General features: G+C 37.5%; 2 protein-coding genes across 2 annotated transcripts; both read right to left on the minus strand.

The window, feature by feature from the left end:
• Nucleotides 1-724: 724 nt before the first annotated feature.
• LOC126077752 (olfactory receptor 2B11-like) lies at nucleotides 725-1663 on the minus strand. Its single transcript, XM_049887371.1, has one exon. The coding sequence runs from the start codon at nucleotides 1661-1663 to the stop codon at nucleotides 725-727; it is 939 nt and encodes a 312-aa protein (XP_049743328.1).
• A 19068-nt stretch (nucleotides 1664-20731) lies between these two features.
• LOC126062850 (olfactory receptor 2B11-like) lies at nucleotides 20732-21703 on the minus strand. The gene has a single exon (XM_049860859.1). The coding sequence runs from the start codon at nucleotides 21701-21703 to the stop codon at nucleotides 20732-20734; it is 972 nt and encodes a 323-aa protein (XP_049716816.1).
• Nucleotides 21704-26617: the final 4914 nt, after the last annotated feature.

The following is a 26617-nucleotide window of genomic DNA, read 5'->3' on the forward strand; positions in this document are numbered from 1 at the left end:
TGGTATCTCTAATCTCCAATCAAAAGGAGGGAATGATTTAGGAAATAATATTAGACTTATTATTTCCTGTTCTGAGCATAGAGAATATGACCCAGCTGGAGCTGGGCTCACAAGGACTCACAAGGACATCAACTGGACCCTGAGGTATAAAGGCAATAGATAGGATAATCTTGGAAAATATCTTTTAGGGAAACTTTCACAGAAGCCAGAACACAAAAGACTTTCTACTCTTATCTTTTTCTATTAACATTTAGTGAATAGAAATTTGTTGGACCAATGAAGACCCTCCTGACTGTCCTTACTGAAACCTGTACCAATGATTGTTAAGACAATTCAATATGTAGGATGACAGTTTCTAGCCAATCTGTGAAAAGGTGACGCTTTCAATTGTTTTGCCCACTTTTAATGTTAATTTATACTGATGACTCTTTAACCTTCCTTGGACTTGGACAGACATGGCTGTGGTAGTGTGCTTGTCTGTTTTCCCATTCTTGCTTAGTCTGTAATATTTCCTTAGACTCAGGCAGACACAGCTCTGGCAACATGCTTTGTCTGCTTCTCAACTTTTGTCCTTTGGAATATATGCCGAATAAAGCTTTCTTTTTGCTTTACTAAAGTTGGAGATTTTTTTTCCCCTACAACAGGGACAAGAATGCATTATTACAGAAATTTCGAATAAACCTACTTTAATTGGTAAATAATTTCATTTGCTGTCTACCATCTTTCACTTGGAACTGAAAAGTCTCCTCATCAGGTTACCTAATGCCCCCTTCACATCCTTATTCCTAAGGGCATAGATGAAGGGGTTGAGTGTACGTGTCACCACTCCATAGAAGAGAGCCATGAACTTGGGCTGGTCCCTTGTGATGGAAGAGGCGGGCTGAAGGTACATGCTAATACCTGGGCCATAAAATAATAAAACTACTATAAGATGTGAAGAACATGTCCCAAAGGCCTTTTTCCTTCCCTCTGAAGACTTAATGTTCAATAAGGCATGCCCAATACCGGCATAGGAAGCAAGAATTAAGCAGAGTGGAACAGCTAACATAAAAATGCATACAACAGAGAGCGTAAGCTCATTAACACTTTTTTCACCACAGGCAATCTTTAACAGAACAGGAATCTCACACAACAAGTGATCCAGTTTGTTGAGACCACAGAGTGGCAATTGTAATGTAACCGCAGCCTCTGAGACAGCAGAGATGATTCCACTCAGCCACACAATGGATACTAGTAGGACACAGATTTGCCGATTCATGATTAGGGTGTAGTGAAGTGGCCTGCAGATGGCCACATAGCGATCCAAGGACATAGCAGCCAAGAGCAGACATTCTGTGCCACCCACTGTGTGAAAGAAATATAACTGAACTGTACAGCCCATGTAACTGATTGTCTTTTTAGAGCTTCCCAGGTTAACCAGCATCTGAGGGACAATGCTTGTAGTATAACACATGTCCAAAAAGGAGAGATTGGTGAGGAAAAAATACATGGGGCTGTGGAGCCTGGGGTCTAACCTGGACACCAGAATGATGGCAATGTTTCCCATCATGGCCATAGGGTATGTTATCAGAAGAATAACAAAGAGAGGTTTCTCCATCCAAGGGCGGTCAGTGAAGCCTAGTAGAATAAATTCCTCAGGGTGGCTTATGTTAATTAGTGCCATTGTCTTTATTTCAGCTGCAGTAGGAAGTGGCAAGGAAGACGGAAAGTTAGGAACAGTGGCAAAACATGATTATGCATTGATCATGCATTCATAGACGATGGAGTGCAGTAACTTGAGGATGAAATAATAAGGGTTCTGGCGCCAGGTGGCGTAATTTCCCTTCATGACACTACAAATTAAAGGCAGTCATTTTAAACAACCTAACCATTTTAAAACGGAATTTCCTCCTTTGTAAGATAACACTGATTATCTCCTTGGGTTGGGGTGAGGATCTAATGGAAAATAGATGTGAATGTGTTTTGGAAACTCTAGAGCAATGGTTTTCAACCTTTGGCTGGTATAAAAACTCAGGTAAGGTGGCTGTTAAAATGCAAATTATTAGTTTTTATATCGAGGTGTGTCTGATAGTCGATATGTCACAGGGCCCAGAATTCATGTGGCTCATTTACAGAAAAATTGCTGAAAAAGCAGTGACAAGAAGAGTAAAGATATTGAGGTAGCTACAGTAGGAGGAGCAGGAGGAGAAATCCTGGAGATAAGAGTTATCAGGATAGCCCTGTCCATCCCCACTTAGTTAGCTGACTAACTATGTCAACTCTATAGGGAGTAAGAAGGCTTGCTTTAAATCCATCTTAGCTATGTGGAACGGAGCTAGAACCAAAACACTTTTAGCTTTAATTTTTTGAAGTATAAAATGAGAGAACTGAACATGCCAAGAATTTGTTTTCAGGTGTATATTTTCATATGTGACTATTGAATTCAAATATTGGGTATTTGATCTTTCATGTTAAATTTAGCTAATTTATCTATTGTATAGGGATTTTCTTGGTTGGAGTGAACTTATTATCCTGTCATATATAAAAGTTTGCAAATATATTTTTAACTCCAGGGAACTGCTGTCAGGAGAAAAGTCTATATCCTACTTGAGGCTCAAACTTATTCCAGTCCAGATATATTTTTTACATTTTTGGGACATTCCTTTGTTTGTTTAGCTAAAGTGTACATTAACACAAAAAAATTAACTAGACAAGTGAAGAATAATTTTGAGAAAGGCTAAGTAGGTAATGAGGCTTTTTTGTTCATAATGTGCATTTTATGAAATCCACAATCTTCCCTAAAATGGCGTATATTCAGAAATACAGATGGGGAGTTAAAATAGTGCACCCTAGTGACAAAATTCTGAGTTATTCTCAGTCAATTAGTGATGTAAAGGTAAAAGATTACATTTGTAGGGTTACAAAATACAGTTTTCAGATACAATTTTGTTACATCTTCAGAGCCACCTTGTGAAGGGTCATACAAAGCTTCCGAGGGCTAAGATGTGAATACCTTTGTTTACACACTATCTAGGCTAGTAGTGTAAAATAAAAATAATAAAACCAATAATTCTAGTTAAGCCTTAATAATTCATTTTATGCCAAACACTGCAATACACTTTTTACATGCATTAACTCATGTAGTTCCCACCATCAAACCCTATGACACAGGAATTTTTAGGACCCATATTTTAGGATGTTGTTAATTATTGTATCCTAAGTTTATACTCTGCTAATAAGTAGGAAGGGTCTAAAGATGAAAAACTAATGCCTTAAAAGAGGCATTAGGTAATGAGACTAAAAATTCAGAGCTTGAAAATTCCTTAGAAAGCATCTCTACTCCTGGGATGTTTACCAAATGAATCTTGCCCCTTACACCCTAATTTGACCTTGACATTATGCAAAATGTTACATGAACATATAGAATTTTAAAACATGTTGTGAGTAAAGTTCTTTTACAGGTGAAAATTCTATGCTGTAGGTGGGATATGAAATAAAACCATGGTGTGAATTACATTGATCTTTAAAATTAACATTCTAAAAATTCCAATCTCCCCGTGCTATTAAATAATTGTCTAAAATTATCTATTGCCTATTCTTTTAACTTTATATTCACCTTTTCATATTTTTCAATCATGAATCATTCTTCAGTCTTTTAAGATTAATATTTAATTGCCCATGAATTCTTCTAATGTAACTCTATGACAGTATGCATTCAAATATGTAACTCTAAGGACAGTATTTTTGTAACTCTAAAGTGTGTAACTCTATGTAGATATAACATTAATGATGGTATTCATTCAACTACACTTTCAGCAATTTTGCTTAATTTGTGTTAGTTGGGAATTTGTTCATATTGTTTGCTGAATTAAGTGTAGTTTTGTTTGTCAATAGTGACTACCCCAGAGCCTCCTTCATGAAGCCAGTAACTTTCCAAAAATGAGGAATTTCTCTGGATATTTCTATAGTGTTGCCACAGCAGGTGGTCCTAATCTATGAGATTTATTGTTGAAATATATGGTTAAACTCCATAATTCTATACTCAGGTCTTTTTCAAGTCATTCTCATGATATTTCATCACTGCTAGCTCTTGGATCCCATGACATTTGGATCTCCCACTTCCTGTGATCTTCCATCCCTATGTTGCTATGCAGAAATACATTTATCTACAGTTCTTTAAAGTCCGTTTAATAAAATGCCATGATTCATTGTTTTTGATATCTTCTTTGCGTCTCTGCTCACATTTTCATTCTAGCATATCTTATTCTTACAACTTTTTCTTCACACATAGTATTTACAGCTCGTTTTAGTTTTAGATATAGTAAAAGGTCATAAGAAGAAACAAAATTATGTCTGACACCAAACCACCCGGATGAAACACATAGACAGGTCAATCCATTATATTTGTACTATACATTTTGAAAAGTTCACAGAATTGAATGAGGGCTTTATACTTCATTCAGGTGTTTGACATCTATCAGACACAGTGTTTGATGAAATTTAAATGCTTTTTAGATTGTTCTTGGTGAGAAAGAAAGGGAGAGGGACAGACAGACAGACATACAGAGAGAGAGAGGGAGAGATTAATTTATTACAAAGGGAAAGCCAGTTGCTTCCTAGCCACAGAACTAGATATTCCTAAAGTTTAGGAAAAACCTCTGAAATATTCTCTGTTTTTACATGTAAATCAGGCACTTTGACCTACCTATATTCCAACCTTTCCTAAGAATGCATGACATTTTAAAGTATCTTTTTACTTACCTTATTTTAAGAAATATCATTCAATGAAAAGGAATTATGAAAGGATACATTTAAATTTTTTAAAAGTTCGTAGGAGAAACTGTCATACACAGATGTATATCTAAGAATCAGCTTCAGACTGTGAGTTTTTCAGTTGATAGGACTCCAAAGAGAGAAAAGCATGTGTTAGGAACATAATAGTAGGTAGTATCAGGGATGCCTTGCTAATATGTTATTTGTACTCTATTCCTGAGGCCTCTGGGCATTGTTTCCAACAAGCTATTTAACCTTTTTTTTTTTATCCTTATTCCAGATGGATCAGCACAAAAGTTCCTTGGGACAGAGCTCTCTGAATAGTTGCTATGTTCAATTAGTCACCTACTGCACTGAGACTGGTAGCAAGTCCTTTGATTATTAGATTTGTTTTGAAATAATCATTTTTTTAAATTTTTATTGTGCTTTAAGTGCAAGTTTACAAATCAAGTCAGCCTCTCACACAAAAACCCATATACTCCTTGCTACACACTCCCAAGTACTCTCCCCCTAATGAGACAGCCAGCTCTCTTCCTCCACTGTCTCTTTTCATGTCCATTTCACCAGCTTCTAACCCCCTCCACCCTCTCATCTCCCCTCCAGACAGGAGATGCCAACATAGTTTCAAGTGTCCACCTGATCCAAGAAGCTCACTCCTCACCAGCATCCCTCTCATTTTTTAAAAAGCAAACAGTTACTAATTTTAAAAAGTCACCCTAAGGTTAGAGTTTACTTGAATAAATCATTCTGGGGTACTTAAATGTGAGTTCCTTAAATATCTTACTTCATTCATTCTTAGAATATCTCATATGATATTCAATTATTTCTATTCGTATTATTAAAGGAAATAAAGATGAGTTGGAAAGGGAAGACACTGGCAAACAACCAAAGTTTGATTTCTACAATGAGCAGGCCAAATGGTGGAGATAAAGGATACAGAATAATAAGTAATCGGTATATGCTATAATAATGTGAGGATCCCTGGTGGCACAATGGTTAAATGCTTGGCTGTTGATCAAAAGGTTGGTAGGTCAAACCTACCCAGTGGCTCTGCAGGAGAAAGACCTGGTTGTCTGTTCTTGTAAAGTTTCAGCCTAGGAAACTCTCTGTGAGGCAGTTCTTCTCTGTCCTGTAGGGTCTCTACAAGTCAGAATAGGTGCAATGGCACATGACAACGTCTGATAATGTAGATACACCAATTATAAAGAGTAGGATAAAGAAGAAAGTATATGGAAAGAAGAAAAACTTCACAGATTAGGTACTAACTAGAGTTAAAAGGAAATTATTTTGAAATGAATGCTGGGGAAGTAAGAGGAAGGAGATTATTAATAATAATAGTGCTCCTACTAGAAAACTGATAAGGTCTATAAAAAGTATTGGTATGAAAGTACCTACAAGAACAAAAATTTTAAATCTCCAAAATACCAAAATAATATCAAATTAATATAGAAAGCAAACTGACCATATAGTGAAAGATTTTATATGCTTTTTATGCTTCTATGGCCACATACGTATATATAGTCACATATTTTTAAATAAGTATTAAAACATCATATGACCTATCTAAATCAAAATTTATCAAATATATCAATAAATGAAAATGGTTGTAACTCACTTGCTGAACTAAAAAATGATTTTCAGATTAGCTTCCAAAGCAAAATCCAACTCCACGCTGTATTTAAGAGATATGCCTAAAAAGATAATTAAAAACATTAAGAATAAAAGGAAGGGAAGGCTGGGCTAAGATGGCGGAATAGCAAGATGCTTCTGGCAATCGCTCTTACAACAAAGATCCAAAAAGTCAACTGAAACGATTATATTTATGACAAGCTAGGAGCCCTCAACATCAAAGGCAGAGTTAGAAAATGGACTGAGTGGCAGGTGGCGAAAGAGACCATTCAGAAGCGGAGAGAAGTTGCCAGACCTGAATCGCTGGGACCCCTCAGGCACCATTCCCAGAAGCGGCTGCAGCAGGCTGGTGGTAGCGTTCAGCTGTACTTTTTTCAGGGAGAACCAGCCAGCCATACAGCCTACTTGCACCTCCAGAATCAGAGAAGAACTGTGCTCTTGGCAAAAGTTAAGTACTTGCATATATTTTACTGTGCTCCCCACCCCCAAGCCAGCTTCAGTGCCTGTTGATTTCCCTGGGCCTGAGATAGGCCCTGTTGAGTGCCTAGAGCCATCCACCTAGCACTGGTGAAGGAACAAATTCACAACAGGGGAAAAGATAATTTGTCAGCTCCACTAACCTGGGGAGCTCAGAACAAAAGCGGCTCCTGTCCAGGCATCAATGGTCTGCAGACTTTGATACCTTTCCCACTGCATGGACTTATATGGGCCTATTTCAGGAGAATAGGCCCTTGCTAGCAGACTGTGACTGTTTAAGCTGTGCAGTGGAGAGGTGGGTGTTTGATATTTAACAAGGCTTTGCCTATTAAACAGGGTCCTCACCTACCCACATCAGGGGCCTAAGGACTGGTGGCTCCACTCAGGTCACCCAGGGGTACAAGGATAACTGATATCTCCCAGTCCTCCAACAAAAAGCACTGGGTGCCCTTGGTCCATCTGCAGAATTCACCCACCTGTATGCTCTAGGGAACAGGGATGTGCTTTTCTCAGAGACATTCGGGGGATGGTTCTCAGCCTCCTGCCTTGTTCAGAGCATGACTCCCTGCTGCAACCAGATACCAGTACCTGCACCAAACACTCTGCCACTCTAAGACTGTAGGACAGAGCTGTACCACAGTCTTGATGACCAGCTACCTGGACACCTGAGCTGAATCCAAACAAGAAAAGTGAATGGACGCATAAACTCATACACCTGATAACAGCTCTAGCCATCTGGTGACAGGACATCAGAGCCCCAAAGGTGAAAATAATCAAGCCAGTTCACTCAAGCAACCCACTTGGGCATATCAAAACAAAACAAAGCAAGAAACTAGGATACAGTAAGCAAACATAAAATAAACTAATACAATAACTTATAGATGACTTAGAGACAACAGTCAATATAAAACCACATAAAGAAACAGACCATGATAGCTTCAACAAGCTTTCAAAACAGAGCATCAAAGGATCTTCTGGACAAAGGTGGCTTCCCGGAATTACCGGATGTAGAATTTGAAAGATTAATACACAGAACTCTTCAAGACATAAGGAAGGAGGTCAGGCAATATGTAGAACAAGCCAAGGAATACAGAGATAAAATGGTTGAAGAAATTAAAAAAGTTCTTCAAGGACATAATGAAAATTTTTATAAGCTCCAAGAATCCATAGAGAGACAGCAATCAGAAATTTGGAAAATTAACAATAAAATTACAGAATTAGACAACTCAGTAGAAGGTAAGAGGAGCAGAATTGAGCAAGTGGAAGGCAGAATTGGTGACCTTGAAGATAAAGCACTTGGCACCAATAAATATAAATATAAAAAAATATATTTGAAGAAAAATCAGATAAAAGAATTAAAAAAATAAAGAAATCTTAAGAATCACGTGGGACTCTATCAAGAGAAATAACCTACGAGTGATTGGAGTGCAAGAACAGGGAGGGATAACAGAAAATACAGAGAGAATTGTTGAAGATTTGTTGGCAGAAAACTTCCCTGATATCATGAAAGATGAGAACTTATCCATCCAAGATACTCATCGAACTCCACATAAGGCAGATTTTAAAAGAAAGTCACCAAGACATATTATAATCAAACTTGCCAAAACAAAAGACAGAGAATTTTAAGAGCAGATAGCGACCTAAAAAGGACAGTCAGTAAGAGTAAACTCAGCCTACTCAGCAGAAACCATGCAGGCAAGAAGGCAATGGGATGACTTACACAAAACATTAAAGGAAAAAAATTGCCAGCCAAGAATCATCGAGCAAAACTGTCTCAAATATGAAGGTGAAATTAGGATATTTCCAGATAAACAGAAGTTTAGGTATTTTGTAAAAACTAAACCAAAACTACAAGAAATACTAACGGGAGTTCTTTGGTTGGAAAACCAATAATATCAGGTATCAACCTAAGACTAGAACACTGGTCAGAGCAATCAGATGTCAACCCAGACAGGGAAATAACAAAAATAAATCAAGATTTAAAAAAAAAGCTTAAAACACGAAAACAGTGATAACATTATGTAAAAGAAGACCACAGTAAAATAATAAAGAGGAACTAAGAAATAGAGTCATAGATCTTTCATATGGAGAGGAAGACAAGACTATATAAAGAAATATCAGTTAGGTTTAAACTTAGAAAAATAGGGGTAAATGTTAAGGTAACCACAAAAGAGACTAACTATCCTATACATCAAAATAAAATACTAGAAAAAAATAGAGACTCACCAGAAACAAAATCAACAGCGATGAATAAGAGGAAAAGACAATATATAAAGATAAACCACTCAGTGCAAAAAATTAAGTGGGAAAAAGAAACTGTCAACAACACACAAAAAAAGACATCAAAATGACAGCACTAAACTCATAACTACCCATAATTACACTGAATGTTAATGGACTAAATGCACCCATAAAGAGACAGAGCATGGTAGAATGGATTAAAAAACATGATCCGTTTATAAGCTGCCTACAAGAGACACACCTTAGATGTAGAGATATAAACAAACTAAAACTGATAGGATGAAAAAAAAAATATATCAAGCAAACAATCAAAAACGAGCAGGAGTGGCAACACTACTTTCTGACAAAATAGACTTTAAAGTTAAATCCACTACAAATGATAGGGAAGGACACTATATAATGATTAAAGGGACAATATGCCAGGAACATATAACTATATTAAATGTTTGCACACCCAATGACAGGGCTGCAAGATACATAAAACAAACACTAACGGCATTGAAAAGTGAGATAGGCAGCTCCACAATTATAGCAGAAGACTTTAACGCACCTCTTTCAGTGAAGGACAGGACATCCAGAAAGAACCTTAATAAAGACATGGAAGATCTAAATGCCACAATCAACCAACTTGACCTTATAGACATACACAGAACACTCCACACAACAGCAGCCAAGTATACTTTCTTTACCAGTGCACATGGAACGAACTCCTAGAAATCAAACACCAATGCTAATCCAAAGACTTCACCAAAAGAGTAAAAAGATTACCTACAGATTGGGAAAAAGTTTTTAACTATGACATTTCCGATCAGCACCCGATCTCTAAAATCTACGTGATACTGCAAAAACTCAATGACAAAAAGACAAATAACCCAATTAAAAATGGGCAAAGATATGAACAGACACTTCACTAATGAAGACATTCAGGTGGCTAACAAATACATGAGGAAATGCTCATGAGTCATTAGCCATTAGAGAATTGCAAATCAAAACTACAATGTGATTTCATCTCACTCCAACAAGGCTGGCATTAATCCAAAAAACACAAAATAATAAACGTTGGAGAGGTTGTGGAGAGACTGGAACACTTATACACAGCTGATGGGAATGCAAAATGGTACAACCACTTAAAAAGCTAGAAATAGAACTACCATACAATCTAGCAATCCTACTCCTTGGACTATATCCTAGAGAAATACGAGCCTTTACATGAACAGATATATGCACACCCATGTTCATTGCAGCACTGTTTACAATAGCAAAAAGATGGAAGCAACCCGGGTGGTCATCAGTGGATGAATGGATAAATAAATTATGGTATATTTACTCAATGGAATATTATGCATCGATAAAGAACAATGATGAATCCATGAAACATTTCATAACATGGAGGAATCTGGAAGGCATTATGCTGAGTGAAATTAGTCAGCTGCAAAAGGACAAATATTGTATAAGACCACTATTATAAGAACTGGAGAAATAGTTTAAACAGAATATTCTTTGATGGTTACAAGAGCGGGAAGGGAGGGAGAGGAATTTTCACTAATTAGATAGTAGATAACTATTTCAGGTGAAGGGAAAGACAACACACAATACAGGGGAGGTCAGCACAACTGGACTAAACCAAAAGCAAAGAAGTTTCCTGAATGAACTGAATTCTTCAAAGGCCAGTGTAGCAGGAGTGGGTTTCACAGGACATATAAGTCAATTGGCATAATAAAATCTATTAAGAAAACATTCTGGATTCCACTTTGGAGAGTGGTGTCTGGGGTTTAAATGCAAGCAAGTGGCCATCTAAGATGCATCAATTGGTCTCAACCCACCTGGATCAAAGGAGAATGAAGAACACCAGTGACACAGGGTAATTATGAGCCCAAGAGACATAAAGGGCCACATAAACCAGAGACTCCATCATCTTGAGACCAGAAGAACTAGATGGTGCCTGGCTACAACCAATGACTCCCCTGACAGGGAACACAACAGAGGGAGCAGGAGAGCAGTGGGATGCAGACCCCAAATTCTCATAGAAAGACCAGACTTAATGGTCTGACTGAGACTAGAATGACCCCAGAGATCATGGCCCCCAGACCTTCTGTTATCCCAAGATAGGAACCATTCCCAAAGCCAACTCTTCCGACAGAGATTGGACTGGACTATGGGATAGACTAGGATACTGGTGAAGAATGAGCTTCTTGGATCAAGTAGATACATGAGACTGTTGGCATCTCCTGTCTGAAGGGGAGATGAGAGGGTAGAGAGGGTCAGAAGCTAGCCGAATGGACATGAAAAGAGAGAGTGAAGGGAAGGAGTGTGTCATCTCATTAGGGTGAGAGCAAGTAGGAGTACATACCAAGATGTTTGTAAGTTTTTGTTTGAGAGTCTGACTTCATTTGTAAACTTTCACTTAAAGCACAATAAAAAATAATAAAAAAAAAAAAAAGAACAAAAGGAAGGACAAAAATTTACAAGGTACTTTAAAGAAAAAGACAATAATGGTCATGGTCTTGATATTTGACAAAGAAGAATTAAGATCAGTAAATCTGAAATGAAACAAAGACTCTTGCTAATGCTAAAGGTTAAAATGCTCAATGAGGATATAATGGCTATTGATATAATACCTACATCTTCTTAACACATAGTCACCAAAAGTGACATAACTGAGTATACTAGGAAACAGAGATAGAAACATACTAATATAGTAGACTTTAATATACCTCTCTCAATTGAAGATGAATCAAGTGAGCAAAAAATATACTAAGACTAAACATAATCACTAATATAAATTATATACTCATTAGACAATGGAAACCCTGGTGGCTTAGTGGTTAAGTGCTACGGCTGGAATCCGCCAGGTGCTCCTTGGAAACTCTATGGGGCAGTTCTACTCTGTCCTGTAGGGTCGCTTTGAGTCGGAATCAACTTGACGGAACTGGGTTTGTTTTTGTTTTTGTTTTTTTTCCTTATGTTAGACAATAAACCCCAAAGAAAAACCTCAATAAATCCCCCAAAATAGAAATGATGAGAATAACATTCTGAAACCACAATCCAATAAATGTAGAATATAATGAATAAAAAAATAAAATCCCCTTGACTTTGTGGTGTTATAGTGTAAAGATTTGTATTCTGATTAATGTAAAATTGAGAGATTTATTAAAAGAAAAGAGACAGCTCAAGCTGGGAATAGACTGAACCCCTTGAGCTGGAATCCAGTAATTCCAAATGGCAACTCAGCAGTGAAGTTTTACAGGAGGGGAACAATGGATATGAAACATGTTACTTGATTGGTATTTACAAACTTTCATCATCCAAAGGCATTACTTGATTGGTAGTGGATCATTTTAAGGCAGGACTTCCTATGGCTGGAGCTTGTATGATAGGACTTCCTATGCAAGCTCTATAGGGTGATTGGCTTAAAAGGGTATACGTCTATCACGGATTGAATTGTGTCCCCCAAAATATGTGTCCACTTGGTTAGGCCATGATTCCCAGTATTCTGTGTTTGTCCTCTGCTTGTGATTGTAGTTTTTTGTTAAAGAGGATTAGGATGGGATTGTAACACCCTTACCAGGTCAAACCCCTCATTCCAACGTAAAGGGGGTTTCCCTGGGGTGTGGCCTGCACCACCTTTTATCTCTCAATAGATAAAAGGAAAGGGAAGCAAGCAGAGAGGAGAGGACCTCATGCCACCAAGAAAGCAGTGTCAGGAGCACAGTGGGTCCTTTGGACACGGGGTCCCTGTGTGGAGAAGCTCCTAGCCCAGGGGGAAGTTTGATGAGAAGGCTGACAGAGAGAAAGCCTTCTCCTGGAGTTAACACCGTGAATTTGGACTTTTAGCCTACTTTAATGTGAGGAAATAAATTTCTCTTTGTTAAAACCATCAGCTTGTGGTATTTCTGTTACAGCAGCACTAGATGACCAAGAAAACATCTCTTTCTTAGACTGGTTACAGTGTGGCAATTACACAGCTATGTGACAGGGAGGGGTTGCAGTGCAGTTACGCTAACCCTAGCAGACATCCCTTTCTTAGAAACAGTATGGTAGCTGGCTGCTGCTAGGGTGAAAACAGAACCAGCAATCAAGGAATCTCACCCAATCTTCAGACTGGCCATTTCGGTTGTTATCAGGAACCTCAATATAATTTTTTTAATTCCCTTACACAGTAATTAAGAATACACTATTAAACAACTCTTCAGATAAAGGAGAAGCACTAAATAAAGATGGCAAAATTTCAGTAAGATAACAATAATACAAACATGACATGTCAGGATCTATGTATATAGAGAAATTAGAGTTCAGAGGAAAATTCATTACTTTAAAACACTTAGGTGAATAAAAATTATTATGAATGAAATATACATCCAACTCAAAAAGATAGGAAAAAAAACAGTGAATGAAAAGAAAACAGAAAGAATGGTAAAGATAAAAACAGAACTGAATGGTTCTTTGAAATAAAATTAGGAAACTAGACAAACCATAGCTAACATCATTTTAAACAGTGGAGAGCAAAAATACGCAAATTTAAAAAACACCAGCGAGAAAGGACTATCAAATTAGCAAATATTATAAAAATGATAAAGACCATTTTGTGCAACTCCATGCACATCAATTTTAAAAGGTAGATAAAAGTTTATATTTTCTAGTAAAACATAATTTATAGAAATGAGCCCACTAAATTAGAAAGTTTAAGAAGACCAATTTCTATAGAAGAAATAGAGATAGCTTTGAGTCCTCATCACAGCTCCACCAAAACTTTAAACATCAGATAATTTCAACGGTAATAAACTATTTCAGAGCACAGAATAAGAAGGAAGACCTTGAGGCCATTTCTCCAAAGCAAAGATAGCATGCTGCTGTGGATTGAACTGTGTCTTTCCAAAATATGTATTGAAATCCTGGCCCCTATACCTGTGGATGTGGCCCTGTATGGAGATAGCGTTTTTCATTTGTTATGAAGTTGTACCAGAAAAGGGCGAGTCCCAAACCTAATCACTTCTGAGTTATAATAAAAGGAAAATAGACACAGAGACATACACAGGGGGAAGATGCCATATGAAGACAGACGCACTTGGCAGATGCGTTGTCATAGATAGAATTGTATCCCCCCCAAAATATCTGTCAATTTGGCTAGGTAATGATTCCCAGTATTGTGTGATTGTTCACCATTTTGTCATCTGATGCGATTTCACTGTTGTTGTTGTTAGGTGCCATCCAGTCGGTTCCGACTCACAGTGACCCTATGCACAAGAGAATGAAACACTGCCCGGTCCCGCGCTATCCTTATAATCATTGTTATGCTTGAGCTTATTGTTGCAGCCACTGTGTCAGTCCACCTCGTTCAGGGTCTTCCTGTTTTCCACTGACCCTGTACTCTGCCAAGCATGATGTCCTTCTCCAGGGACTGATCCCTCCTGACAACATGTACAAAGTATGTAAGACGCAGTCTTGTCATCCTTGCCTCTAAGGAGCATTCTAGCTATACTTCTCAGACAGATTTGTTCATTCTTTTGGCAGTCCATGGCATATTCAATATTCTTCGCCAACACCACAATTCAAAGGCATCAATTCTTCTTTGATCTCCTTATGCACTGTCCAGCTTTCACATGCATATGATGTGATTGGAAATACCATGGCTTCGGTCAGGGGTAGCTTAGTCTTCAAGGTGACATCTTTGCTTTTCAACACTTTAGAGAGGTCCTTTGCAGGAGATTTATCCAATGTGATGCGTCTTTTGGTTCCTTGACTGCTGCTTCCATGGCTGTTGATTGTGGATCCAAGTAAAATGAAATCCTTGACAACGTCAACCTTTTCTCTGTTTATCATGATGTTGTTCATTGGTCCAGTTGTGAGGATTTTTGTTTTCTTTATGTTGAGGTGCAATCCATACTGAAGGCTGTGGTCTTTGATCTTCATTAGTAAGTGCTTCAAGTCCTCTTACTTTCAGCAAGCAAGGTTGTGTCATCTGCATAACTCAGGTTGTTAATGAGTCTTCCTCCAATCCTGATGCCCTGTTCTTCTCCATATAGTCCAGCTTCTTATATTATTTGCTCAGCATACAGATTGAATAGGTATGGTGAAAGAATACAACCCTGATGCACACCTTTCCTGACTTTAAACCAATCAGTATTCCCTTGTTCTCTCCGAACAACTGCCTCTTGATCTATGTAAAGGTTCCTCATGAGCACAATTAAGTGTTCTGGAATTCCCATTCTTTGTAATGTTATCCATAATTTGTTATGATCCACACAGTCAGATACCTTTGCATAGTCAATAAAACACAGGCAAACATCCTTCCGGTATTCTCTATTGTCAGCCAGGATCCATCTGATATCAGCAACGATGCCCCTGGTTCCACATCCTCTTCTGAAACCATCCTGAATTTCTGGCAGTTTCCTGTCGATATGTTGCTGCAGCTGTTTTTGAATGATCTTCAGCAGAATTTTACTTGCATGTGATATTAATGATATCGTATAATTTCCACATTCGGTTGGATCACCTTTCCTGGGAATAGGCATAAATATGGATCTCTTCCAGTCAATTGACCAGGAAGCTGTCTTTCATATTTCTTGGCATAGATGAGTGAGCACCTCCAGAGCTGCATCTGTTTATTGAAACATCTCAATTGATATTCCATCAATTACTGGAGCCTTGTTTTTCACCAATGCCTTCAGAGCAGCTTGGACTTCTTACTTCAGTACCATCGGTCCCTGATTATATGCCACCTCTTGAAATGGTTGAACATCGACTAATTCTTTTTGGTATAATGACTCTGTGTATTCCTTCCATCTTCTTTTGATGCTTCCTGCGTCATTTAATATTTTCCTTATAGAATCCTTCACTATTGCAACTCTGGGCTTGAATTTTTTCTTCAGTTCTTTCAGCTTGAGAAACGCCGAGCATGTTCTTCCCTTCTGGTTTTCCATCTCCAGCTTTTTGCACATGTCTTTATAATACTTTACTTTGTCTTCTCAAGACGCCCTTTGAAATCTTCTGTTCAGTTCTTTTACTTCTTCAAGTCTTCCTTTTGCTTTAGCTGCTCGATGTTCGAGAGCAAGTTTCAGAGTCTCCTCTGACATCCAGCTTAGTCTTTTCTTTCTTTCCTGTCTTTTCAATGACCTCTTGCTTTCTTCATGTATGATGTCTTAGGAATTTACTCTGTGTTATAAATCACATCTCTATGATGTTATTGAGATGGTTAGTGGCAGTTATGTGGACTCAATCTACAAGATTACTCTATCATTTAAGCCAATCTCTTTCCAGATATAAAAGAGAGAAGCAAGCAGAGAGACGGGGGGACCTCATACCACCAAGAAAACAATGCCAGCCCCATGATTGGTTGTGGATCGTACCATTGTGATTCATAGGGTTTTCATTGAATGCTTTTCCAAAGTAGATCACCAGGCCTTTCTTCCTAGTCTGTCTTAGTCTGGAAGCTCTGTTGAAACTTGTTCAACATCGTAGCAACATGCAAGCTGCCACCATGAGGTGTATTGTCCATGAATTTCCCACATGGAAGGCAAGCATTCTACAACAGAATCACCAATATCCCCTACTTTAACGCTTAAATCATAATGACTTAAAAAGTCATGTCTGGTTACTTCAATACCTGGTTTACCTGGTTTGTTTCTAACATATGTATATATATATATATTTGTCTTGGTCCTGTTTTTATATATTTGGCTCTTTTTTATTGAATGATAGGCAAGAAACATATTTAAAAAGTCCTGAGTAGTATGACCCTTTTCCAGAGAGAATTTATTTTTACTTTTGGCAGGCAGTTAGAGTAAAAACAAATCACCTTAATTCTGAATGAAATGGAGCTGATTCACATTGCTGGGTGGGAAAGTAAAATGATACAGCCACCTGGGTGGTTGGTGGTAAGCCATCTTTAAAACACTGTTTGATGGTTTCTTAAAAAATTAGACAAATACCCACCCTATGATCTAGCCATTCAACTCCTAAGTATTTATTCAAAAAACAATTAAAACATTTGCTCACATGAAGACTTATACCCAAATATTCATAGCAGCTTTATTCAAAATAGCCAAAACCCATGAAACAATCCTTGTGTCTGCCAACAGGTGAAGTGGATAAACTATAACAACAACAACAAGAACAACAAAACCACTGCCGTCGAGTCGATTCCAAGTAATAGTGACCCTATAGGACAGAGTGGATCTGCCCCATAGGGTTTCCAAGGCTGTAAATCTTTATGGAGGCAGGCTGCCATATCTTTTTGCCATGGATAAACTATAGTATATCCGTATAATGGAACACTACTACTAACGAAAGGAACAAACTACTGATACAAGGGATGTCATGGATGAATCTCAGAATCTTTTGCTGAGTGAGAAAATAAAGACCCAAAAGAATACAGACTGTATGATTGCATTTATATAATTTTTTTTTTTTTTTTGATGCAGACTATTCTATAGTGATAAAAAGTAGATCAGTAGTTGCCTGAGTCTGGGGCTGGAGGGAATGAGGGACGGGAAAGAGGCACAAAGAATTTTTAGTGGGTGATGGAAAAATTCTCTATCTTGACTGTGGTGTTGGTTTCGTGGTGTATGGAACTGTGAAAACTTGCTGAATTATACATTTAATTGGGTGTAGAACTTATTGAATTATACAACTTAAATGGATGTAGTTTATTCTACACTAATTATAACTCAATACAGTTGATTATAAAACCTGGCTTTCAGCTTTTGTGAGGCCTGGTCTATATCCAGTTTTCCTATAACCTAGGCTGCAGCCCTTCAGTTGTTCCATCTGAAAGTCTTGGATGTTTATGAGGCCCTGATTTCCAATATTTGCTTCCCCAGTACTGTGAGACACTGAAAGCTCTGCTTTTTTAAGCCACTTAACTGTCACTTTCCTGTTCTGTTTCATGGGTGATGCATAAAAAATGACAGATATTTTGAAGTTATAAGCAGGGATAGGTTTTCTGTGCTTCCTTTCTATTTGGCATTTTAACTTCCTTAGGTATTGGAGAAAGACTCATTAACAACTCATGACACAATTTTGCTTGCCAAAAATGAAAATGACTTGAAGTACTTACTGTTGAAGGTCAAAGACTATAGCCTCACAGTATGGATTATGCTTGAATGTGAAGAAAACAAAAATCCACAAAATTGGGGCCATAAACAAAATCATTATAAATGGGGGAGAATGAAGTTGTCAAGGATTTCATTTGCCTTGGTTCAACAATCAATATCCATGGAAGCGACAATCAAGACATCAAATGACGTATTGCACTGGGCAAATCTACAGCAAAAGACTTCTTTTAAATGTTAAAAAGCACAGACATCAGTTTGATGACTAAGGTGCACCTGACTCAAGCTATGGTATTCTCAATTGCCTCATATGCATGCTAAGGCTTGTCAATGAAAAGGGAAGACTGAAGAAGAATTGACTCACTCAAATTACGGAGTTGGTGAAAAATATTGAATATACCATGGACTACCAGAAGAATGAATAAACCAGTCTCGGAGGAAGTACAACCAAAATGTTCCTTAAAAGAGAGAATGGCGAGGATTACCTTTGACATGTAATTAGGAGGGATCAATCACCGGAAATGGACATCATTTTTGGTAAAGTAGAAGGTCAGCAAAAAAGGGAGACCCTCAATGAGAAAGATTGACACAGTGGGCTCAAACATAGCAATAATTTTGAGGATGTCTCAGGATCAGGCAACATTTCATTCTGTTGTACATAAGGTCACCATGAGATGAGCCAACTCCATGGCATCTAACAGCAACAAGTCTGACTCCAGTGTTTGACTACTTAGGTTTAAATGACTGCCAAAAATCCTGCTCAGCTTCTCTTTCTCTTAAATGCCCGAATTTCTGCCTAATTTCTCAAACTCTTTGCCATGCACTCCTTAAGAATTATCAAATTCCCAACTTAATATGATACTTTATCTTCCAAAATGCCAAGAATAAAATATGATATTTCCCAAATTTTTTGAACATGGATTACTGTTTTGTTTAGATTTCCGTGTAAATTCTCATTGCAAAGTGTTTGGGAAACATTGCCTTAAAAACCAGCTAATAACCTGTCTTGCTTAACTCATCCTTTAGTACGTGACTGGCATTTGCATAAGTCTTTGACATCAGCTCGACAGCATCTAACAACAACAGATGAGTACAGTAGGTAATACTTCTTCATTCATTTACTTTTATTTAAAAAATATTTGAGAGCTTAATCTGTTGTACTCACCTTGCTAAGCATTCAGATTACCAAGTGAGAGAGAAAATACCTAATGTTCTTTTTGGAGAAAAGAGGGAGTTATCTAAGGGAATGTATAGTTTCAAGTGTGGTCAGCACTATGAAGAAGGGGAACACAGTGAAGTCAGAAGACCTACTCCTTAACCAACATTACGTCCACGCTAAGGAATCAGCTTGCCTCCAAACAAGTGATGTTTCCTTTTATCCAAAAAGAGCAAAACTGTAGTATTCTTCCCTTCACGCCTACAAAGGAAATTTTACTGTAATAAACAGAGCAGAAACTGAAGAATGAATTAATTTATTAAAATTAATTAATTACTGATTGCATTAGAGGTTTATATGAGTTAGAAAATTTTGTTCTTGCTGTTTGGAAGGGAACAGTACAAATATATGTTGGCCCCAAAGATGAGCAGATAAATGTATATACACCTTATATGACTGCTTGCAGCTGTTTAAAATTTTTTTTTTTTTTTACCTTAAATACAAGTTGAAAATGAGGGTTTTTATAATGGTGGGGGGTAAATAAGTATGAGAAATGACATTTTACAATGAGAAGAGTTGATGTTATTAGTAAAAATCAACAGAATATTTATCCTCCCACCTCAGCACATCAAACTTTGTACTTCATCACCTCTATCTTAAAGTCAGTGATCTGGTAGTCAGTCTATTTTATATTTTCATGTTATCTTCCACTTTTTTCCTCCATTTCACTTCTACTTAACACTTAATACTCTGATTCAATAAATATATATATTTTAATTTAAAATATTTAAAAAATAACTGTACTACTTTAGCCTATAGTACCAAATACACCTCATTTTCCCATTCTAGGCAGATTACCTCCTCAATGAAGGCTGAGTGACTCTCCATAGTAGGAGTCCATGCAGAAGTTTCTCAGGATTTTAATCTTCAACTTTTCTTTTGGGAACCTAGAAGTATTTGCTTTAGTCAAATATCTTAAAAATCCCATTGAGATGTGTAAGGAAGAAAGAGTCAAGCATTATTTTTGAAATATCCCATTTATAAAGGATCAGGCAGTGAATGTGTGTTGAGGGGGTCAGTTATAGAACATGTTATTTCTATTTTTTTTCCCCAAATAAATCATAAAATGGTAGGATTTTTTTGTCTGACTGTAAATGAGTCAGCCAATAAGCATCTATTTATTGCCCACCTTTGATATGTCAATAGTAGAATCTCTAGATGGATGTAGGGGAACTTAATGACGTGGTCCCCAGTCACATACAAATTTCTGACAAACCGACAATTAGGATTCACACTTGAAATGATATCCAAAGAAGAATAAAGCATAATAATGTGGTATGAAACATGTATATTGATAGGATAGGTACTAAAGGATGTTAACAATTTTGGAGGAGGGTAAATCAAGAGGTGATTTTAGGACAGGAGATCATCTGAGCTGTATATGGAAGGTGTTATGTTTGCTCTCCTTCCCTAGTGGTACAATGAGAAGAAGTCTCCTCACCACCCCTTTCATGTCCTTGTTTCTCAGAGTGTAGATAAAAGGATTAAGCATAGGAGTCACCAAACTGTAGGACAGGGACATGAGTTTGTTACTGTCCTGGGAGTTAGTAGCAGAGGGTTGGACATACATACTAATGACTGGCCCATAGAAAAGAGATACGACAATAACATGAGAACCACATGTGTTAAAGGCCTTCTTCTTTCCCTCTGAGGACCGAATTCTCAAGATGGTAGCTAGAATGAACCCATAAGAGACAAGGATAAGTGACAAGGGCACCAGGGAATAGAATATCCCCACAATGGAGAGCATAGCTACATTGAATGTGGTGTCGACACATGACATCCTGATTATCACTGGAACCTCACACAGGAAGTTTTCTACCTTGTTACCACAAAGTGGCAGCTGGACAGTAAGGGATGACTGAAGCAAGGAGTTAGCCAAACCACTTAGCCAAGCTATGACTACTAGGAGGAAACAAAGTCTCTGATTCATGATAGCTGGGTACCTCAAGGGCTTGCAGATGGCAGTGTAACGATCCAAGGACATCACAGCTAAGAGGATGCATTCAGTTGCCCCCAGGAAATGAAACATATAAAACTGAGTCACACAGCCTCCATAGGTAATAGACTTATCTGGTCCCCAGAGGTTCAGCAGCAGCTGAGGGATGGTGGTTGTGGTAAAACAAAGGTCCAGGAAGGAGAGGTTGGAAAGGAAGAAGTACATAGGGCTGTCAAGGTGAGGATCTATCCTGGATACGGCAATAATTGAGGTGTTGCCCACCAGCATGAAGATGTAAGCAACAAGCACCATCACGAACAGAGGCATTTCCAACCAGGGATGTTCAGAGAAACCCAAGAGAATGAAGACCTTTGGAATACTTCCATTGCCCAGATCCATGACCATCATTGCTCTCGTTGATGGAGTCAAGTTGAATTCCTTTAATTGTTAATTCTGTTAAACAAAATAAAGTGAGCTACAGAGGGGTTCTCTCTGTGTTATAACTCCAGTGAAGCGATTTGATACTTGCAACATGAAAAAAATTCTCAGTCTCAATGCCACACATTATAATTTTTGTAGTGTCTTTAAAAAAAATACTAACAAATCTCCTCATTTTATCAAAAATACAATATTGCAAATTCTAATAGAATAATGATTAGGTAAAGGAGAATTTATAATCGGTTTTATATTAAAGAAAAAAGAATAAAATGAAGGAAAGAATGATTTGAAAGAGTACCCAAGAACCATCCGTGTTAACTTACCACAGGTGTTCATTTCTTTTATTAGTAGTTGCTGACCTTAACCATGCTCTGGTTGGATGTATTAGTTGATTTAGGGTAAGTTCAGAACTGATTGAGCTTCATGTGGATCAGTCTGATTGGCACAGAAACAACAACACATAATGCTATTCCTTAGGCCTATTCCCCAAAGAATGACTTTTGCCAACATAAAACTTTCATTATAAATGGAAGCAATGCAATATGTTTAGAATTTTTTAAAAATCATTGATTGCACAGTCCAATGATAATAGGCATTGATGCTTACAATCATAGTATGGTGTATTTTAGTGTTTTTAATAATGTGTCTTGCAATCTATCATATCCATTTTAACAGTTACATGCTCTTTTATTGATTTATTTTATTCATTTTCATTACAGGTGTATGTATGTGCTTGTGTGACCTGAATTATGATGTAAAATATATTTCTCACTATAGGTAATGGCAATAGGGTTGAAAAACACTCATGTAGTAGAAAAGTAAAAAGATATGGAATCAGAAAACCTGGATCCAGGCCGCTGACAATAATTAATACATATAACATTTATGCATTGCTTAAATATTTGAAACCTTCCTTATCTACCTTGCTGTGTTGTAAGGATTATTTCAATAAGTACTACCACACTTTATTAAGTGAAATACTTCATGTTGACTGTCATGAAATACAGTGTCCTGGTTGATTGTGAGTCTCTGTTTAATTTTTCTTTAGGTTGTATTCAAATGTTAAGTGTCCTTATCCTCCCATAAAAAGTTTCATAAAAGGAATGCACTTTATTCCCTTTAATTTCCCTAAATTACTGAGATCACTAAGCTTAAATCTGAGGTTAATGATTTCAAGATTTTTATGCTAGTACACAAACAGTTTAATTAATGGAAATACTCACCAATGCAAACTGTATCCCTAAATCAATTTTTAAAGACAAGTTTCAATGTTTTAAATAATACATTGTATTCATATTGAAAGAGTCCAATTTATTCATACATTATTTAGCATGCAGCACTCCATGAAGAGGTCAAAACATACACAGGATTGTACAAAAACATTAAAATCAAGCTGCCCCCTCCTCCTGCCCAACACCTACCTTATATTCACTTGTGGTACTCTATCATATAGGGTCACTATGAGTTGAAATTGACTCAATGGCACCTAAAAAAAAAAAACCCTTTTTCTAGCAAAAAAGATATTGATCTTTTCTTTTCATCAGAATTCAGTGTTAAGTGGGGATAAGGACTGAATATTCTCTGTATTCAGTTGCTTTATGTCATGTTATAGTCCTGAGTACTTATCTCTTTCTTTGATTTGAAAGATACCAAGAATTTTTAGAAGTGGAACCGTATTTTTCTCTAAAATAACATTAAGACAGGGTTGTAACTCTTTATATAAAGTCATGGGACTTTGTTCTCCATGCAGACAATTGACCTCAGTGGAAACTTCTTGGCAAGAGACACTGTAGAAATTCCCCAGAGGGGATACTACCTTCTAACTTTTTCTCACCTCAATAAAATGAAATTATAAATGTTGGAATTTTTCACAGCCTGTTGAATGCTAGACTCAAGTAAAATAATCCTAGGAGACTTAATCTACTTCAAATATTTAATAGAAACTTTCCTTGGATTACCTGGGAAAATATAAGACAATCAGTTTTGGTGTAAAGACCCAATTTTCTTTTATTTATTTTTTTCTTGGAATATTTTTCTTGAGATTCCTGGTATAACAAAGGCAGAAAAATCCTCGTTCTACATAGACATAGAAGAGACAATCAACTTCCAATATGATATTTAAGGAACAAAAAGGTTTTTGTCTTTGAATATCTGTTCCACAATAGGCTAGCACCCAACCCAGTGCCATCGAGTCAATTCCGACTCATAGCGACCTTATAGCCTAGCACAGTATAGGCTTTTTACCTGATCTGACATTGACTATATTAAAGTTTCTCATTTAGTCTAAACAATATAAGCATTGTGTTGAAAATAAATTGGTATATGTTAATGTCCCTTCATTCATTCATTCAATAAATATTTATTGAATGCCTTCTACGTATCATTCTTCTTGATGCTGCAAATATAACAGTTAACAATGGCAGGCAAAACTTGTCCTAATGTAACTTAAAGTTCTAGTCGGGAAATAATAGACCTGTACTTATTTTCAAGGAGCCCTGGTGGCTCAGTGATTAAGCACTGGGCTGCTAACCCAAAGGTCAGCGGTTCAAACCCACCGGCTGCTCATGGGAGAATGATGTGGCAGTCTGCTTCTGTAAAGATTGCTGTTGCTATTAGGTGCCTTCAAGTCATTGCGACTCATAGCCACCCTACATACAACAGAATGAAACACTGTCCGGAAACACCAAGGCTTGGGTCAGGCTCTTCGTACTCCTTAAATTGGCATCTAAGTTTTTTTAATATTTTAAACGGGTCTTTTGCAGCAGATTTTCCCAATGCAATATGTCATTTGATTTCTCGACTGCTTCTTCCATGGGCATTGATTGTGGATCCAAAAAAAATGAAATCCTTGACAACTTCAAACTTTTCCCCATTTATCATGATGTCACTTATTGGTCCAGTTGTGAGGATTTTTCTTTTCTTTATGTTGAGGTATAATACATACTGAAGGCTGTAATTCTTGATCTTCAACAGTAAGTGCTTCAAGTCCTCTTCACTTTCAGAAAGCAAAGTTGCATCATCTGCATAACGCAGGTTGTTAATGAGTCTTCTTCCAATCCTGATGCCATGTGCTTCTTCATATAGTCCACCTTCTTGGATTATTTGCTCAGCATACAGATTGACTAAGTATGGTGAAAGGATGCAACACTTACTCACACTTTTCTTGACTTTAAGCCATGTAGTATCCCCTTGTTCTGTTCAAAAGACTGCCTCTTGGTCTATGTACAGGTTCCTCATGAGCACCATTAAGTGTTCTGGAATTCCCATCCTTTGCAATGTCATTCATAATTTATTATGATCCACACAATCGAATGCCTTTACATAGTCAATGAAACACAGGTAAACATCTCTCTGGTATTCTCTGCTTTCAGCCAGAATCCATCTGACATCAGCAATGATATCCTTTGTTTCATGTCCTCTTCTAAGTCCAGCTTGAATTTTTGCCAGTTCCCTATCAATGTACTGCTGAATCACTTTCGAATAATCTTCAGTAACGTTTTACTTACATGTGTTATTAATGATATTTTTAGATAATTTCCACATTCTGTTGGATCCCTTTCTTGGGAATGGGCATAAATATGGATCTCTTCCATTCTGTTGGCCAAGTAGCTGTCTTCCAAATTTCTTGGCACCATCAAGTGAGCTCTTCTAGCGCTGCATACATTTCTTGAAACATCTCAGTTGGTATTCCCTCAGTTCCTGGAACCTTATTTTCCGCCAATGTTTTCAGTGCCTCTCGGACTTCTTCCTTTAGTACCATTTGTTCTTGATCATATGCTAACTCCTGAAATGACTGAATGCCGACCAGTTCTTTTTGGTATAGTTACTCTGTGTTTTCCTTCCTCCTTCTTTTGATACTTCCTGCATCATTTAATATTTTCCCCATAGAATCCTTCAATATTGCAATTTGAGGCTTAAGTTTTTTCTTCAGTTCTTTCAGTTTGAGAAATGCTGAGCATGTTCTTCCCTTTGGGTTTTCTAACTCCAGGTCTATGCACATGTCATATTTTTCTTCTTTTTTTTAATCGTACTTTAGATGAAGTTTTACAGAACAAATTTTTTTCTCATCAGTTAGTCCACACATTGTTCTATGACGTTGGTTAACAACACCGCGACGTGTCAACACTCTCTCTTCTCAACCCTGGGTTCCCTATTACCAGCTTGCCTGTTCCCTCTTGCCTTCCAGTCCATGCCCCAGGGCTGGTACACCCCTTTAGCCTTGTTTTGTTCCATGGGTCTGTTCAATCTTTGGCTGAAGGGTGAACCTCAGGAGTGACATCATTACTGAGCTGAAACGGTGTCCGAGGGCCATACTCTCCGGGTTTTTCCAGTCTCTGTCAGAACAGTAAGTCTGGTCTTTCTTTTTAAGTTAGAATTTTGTTCTATATTTTTTTCCAGCTCTGCCTGGGACCCTCTATTGTGGTCCCTGTCAGAGCAGTCAGTGGTGGTAGCTCGGCACGATCTAGTTTTACTGGATTCAGCCTGGTGGAGGTCATGGTAGATCTTGGTCCATTAGTCCTTTGGGCTAATACTTCCCTTGTACATTTAGTTTTCTTCATTCTTACTTGCTCCCAGAAGGGTGAGACCAGTGGACTATCCTAGATGGCCACTCACAGGCTTTTAAGACCCTAGACGCTACTCACCAAAGTAGAATGTAGAACATATTCTTTATAAACTATGTTATGCCAATTGAGCTGCATGTTCCCCAAGACTATGGTCCCCATAGCCTTCAGCCCAGCAATTTGGTCCCTCAGGGAGTTTGGATGTGTCTATGGAGTTTACACGACCTTGCCTTGTACAAGTTATGCTGGCTTCCCCAGTATTGTGCACTGTCTTACCCTTCACCAAAGTTGCCGCTTATCTATTGTCTATTAA

Source organism: Elephas maximus, chromosome 1 (genome assembly GCF_024166365.1).
Source record: "Elephas maximus indicus isolate mEleMax1 chromosome 1, mEleMax1 primary haplotype, whole genome shotgun sequence".
NCBI lineage: Eukaryota > Metazoa > Chordata > Mammalia > Proboscidea > Elephantidae > Elephas > Elephas maximus.

Coding starts and splice junctions, on each gene's coding strand:
- LOC126077752 (XM_049887371.1), bottom strand. CDS start 1,663: ATGGCACTAATTAACATAAGCCACCCTGAGGAATTTATTCTACTAGGC.
- LOC126062850 (XM_049860859.1), bottom strand. CDS start 21,703: ATGGATCTGGGCAATGGAAGTATTCCAAAGGTCTTCATTCTCTTGGGT.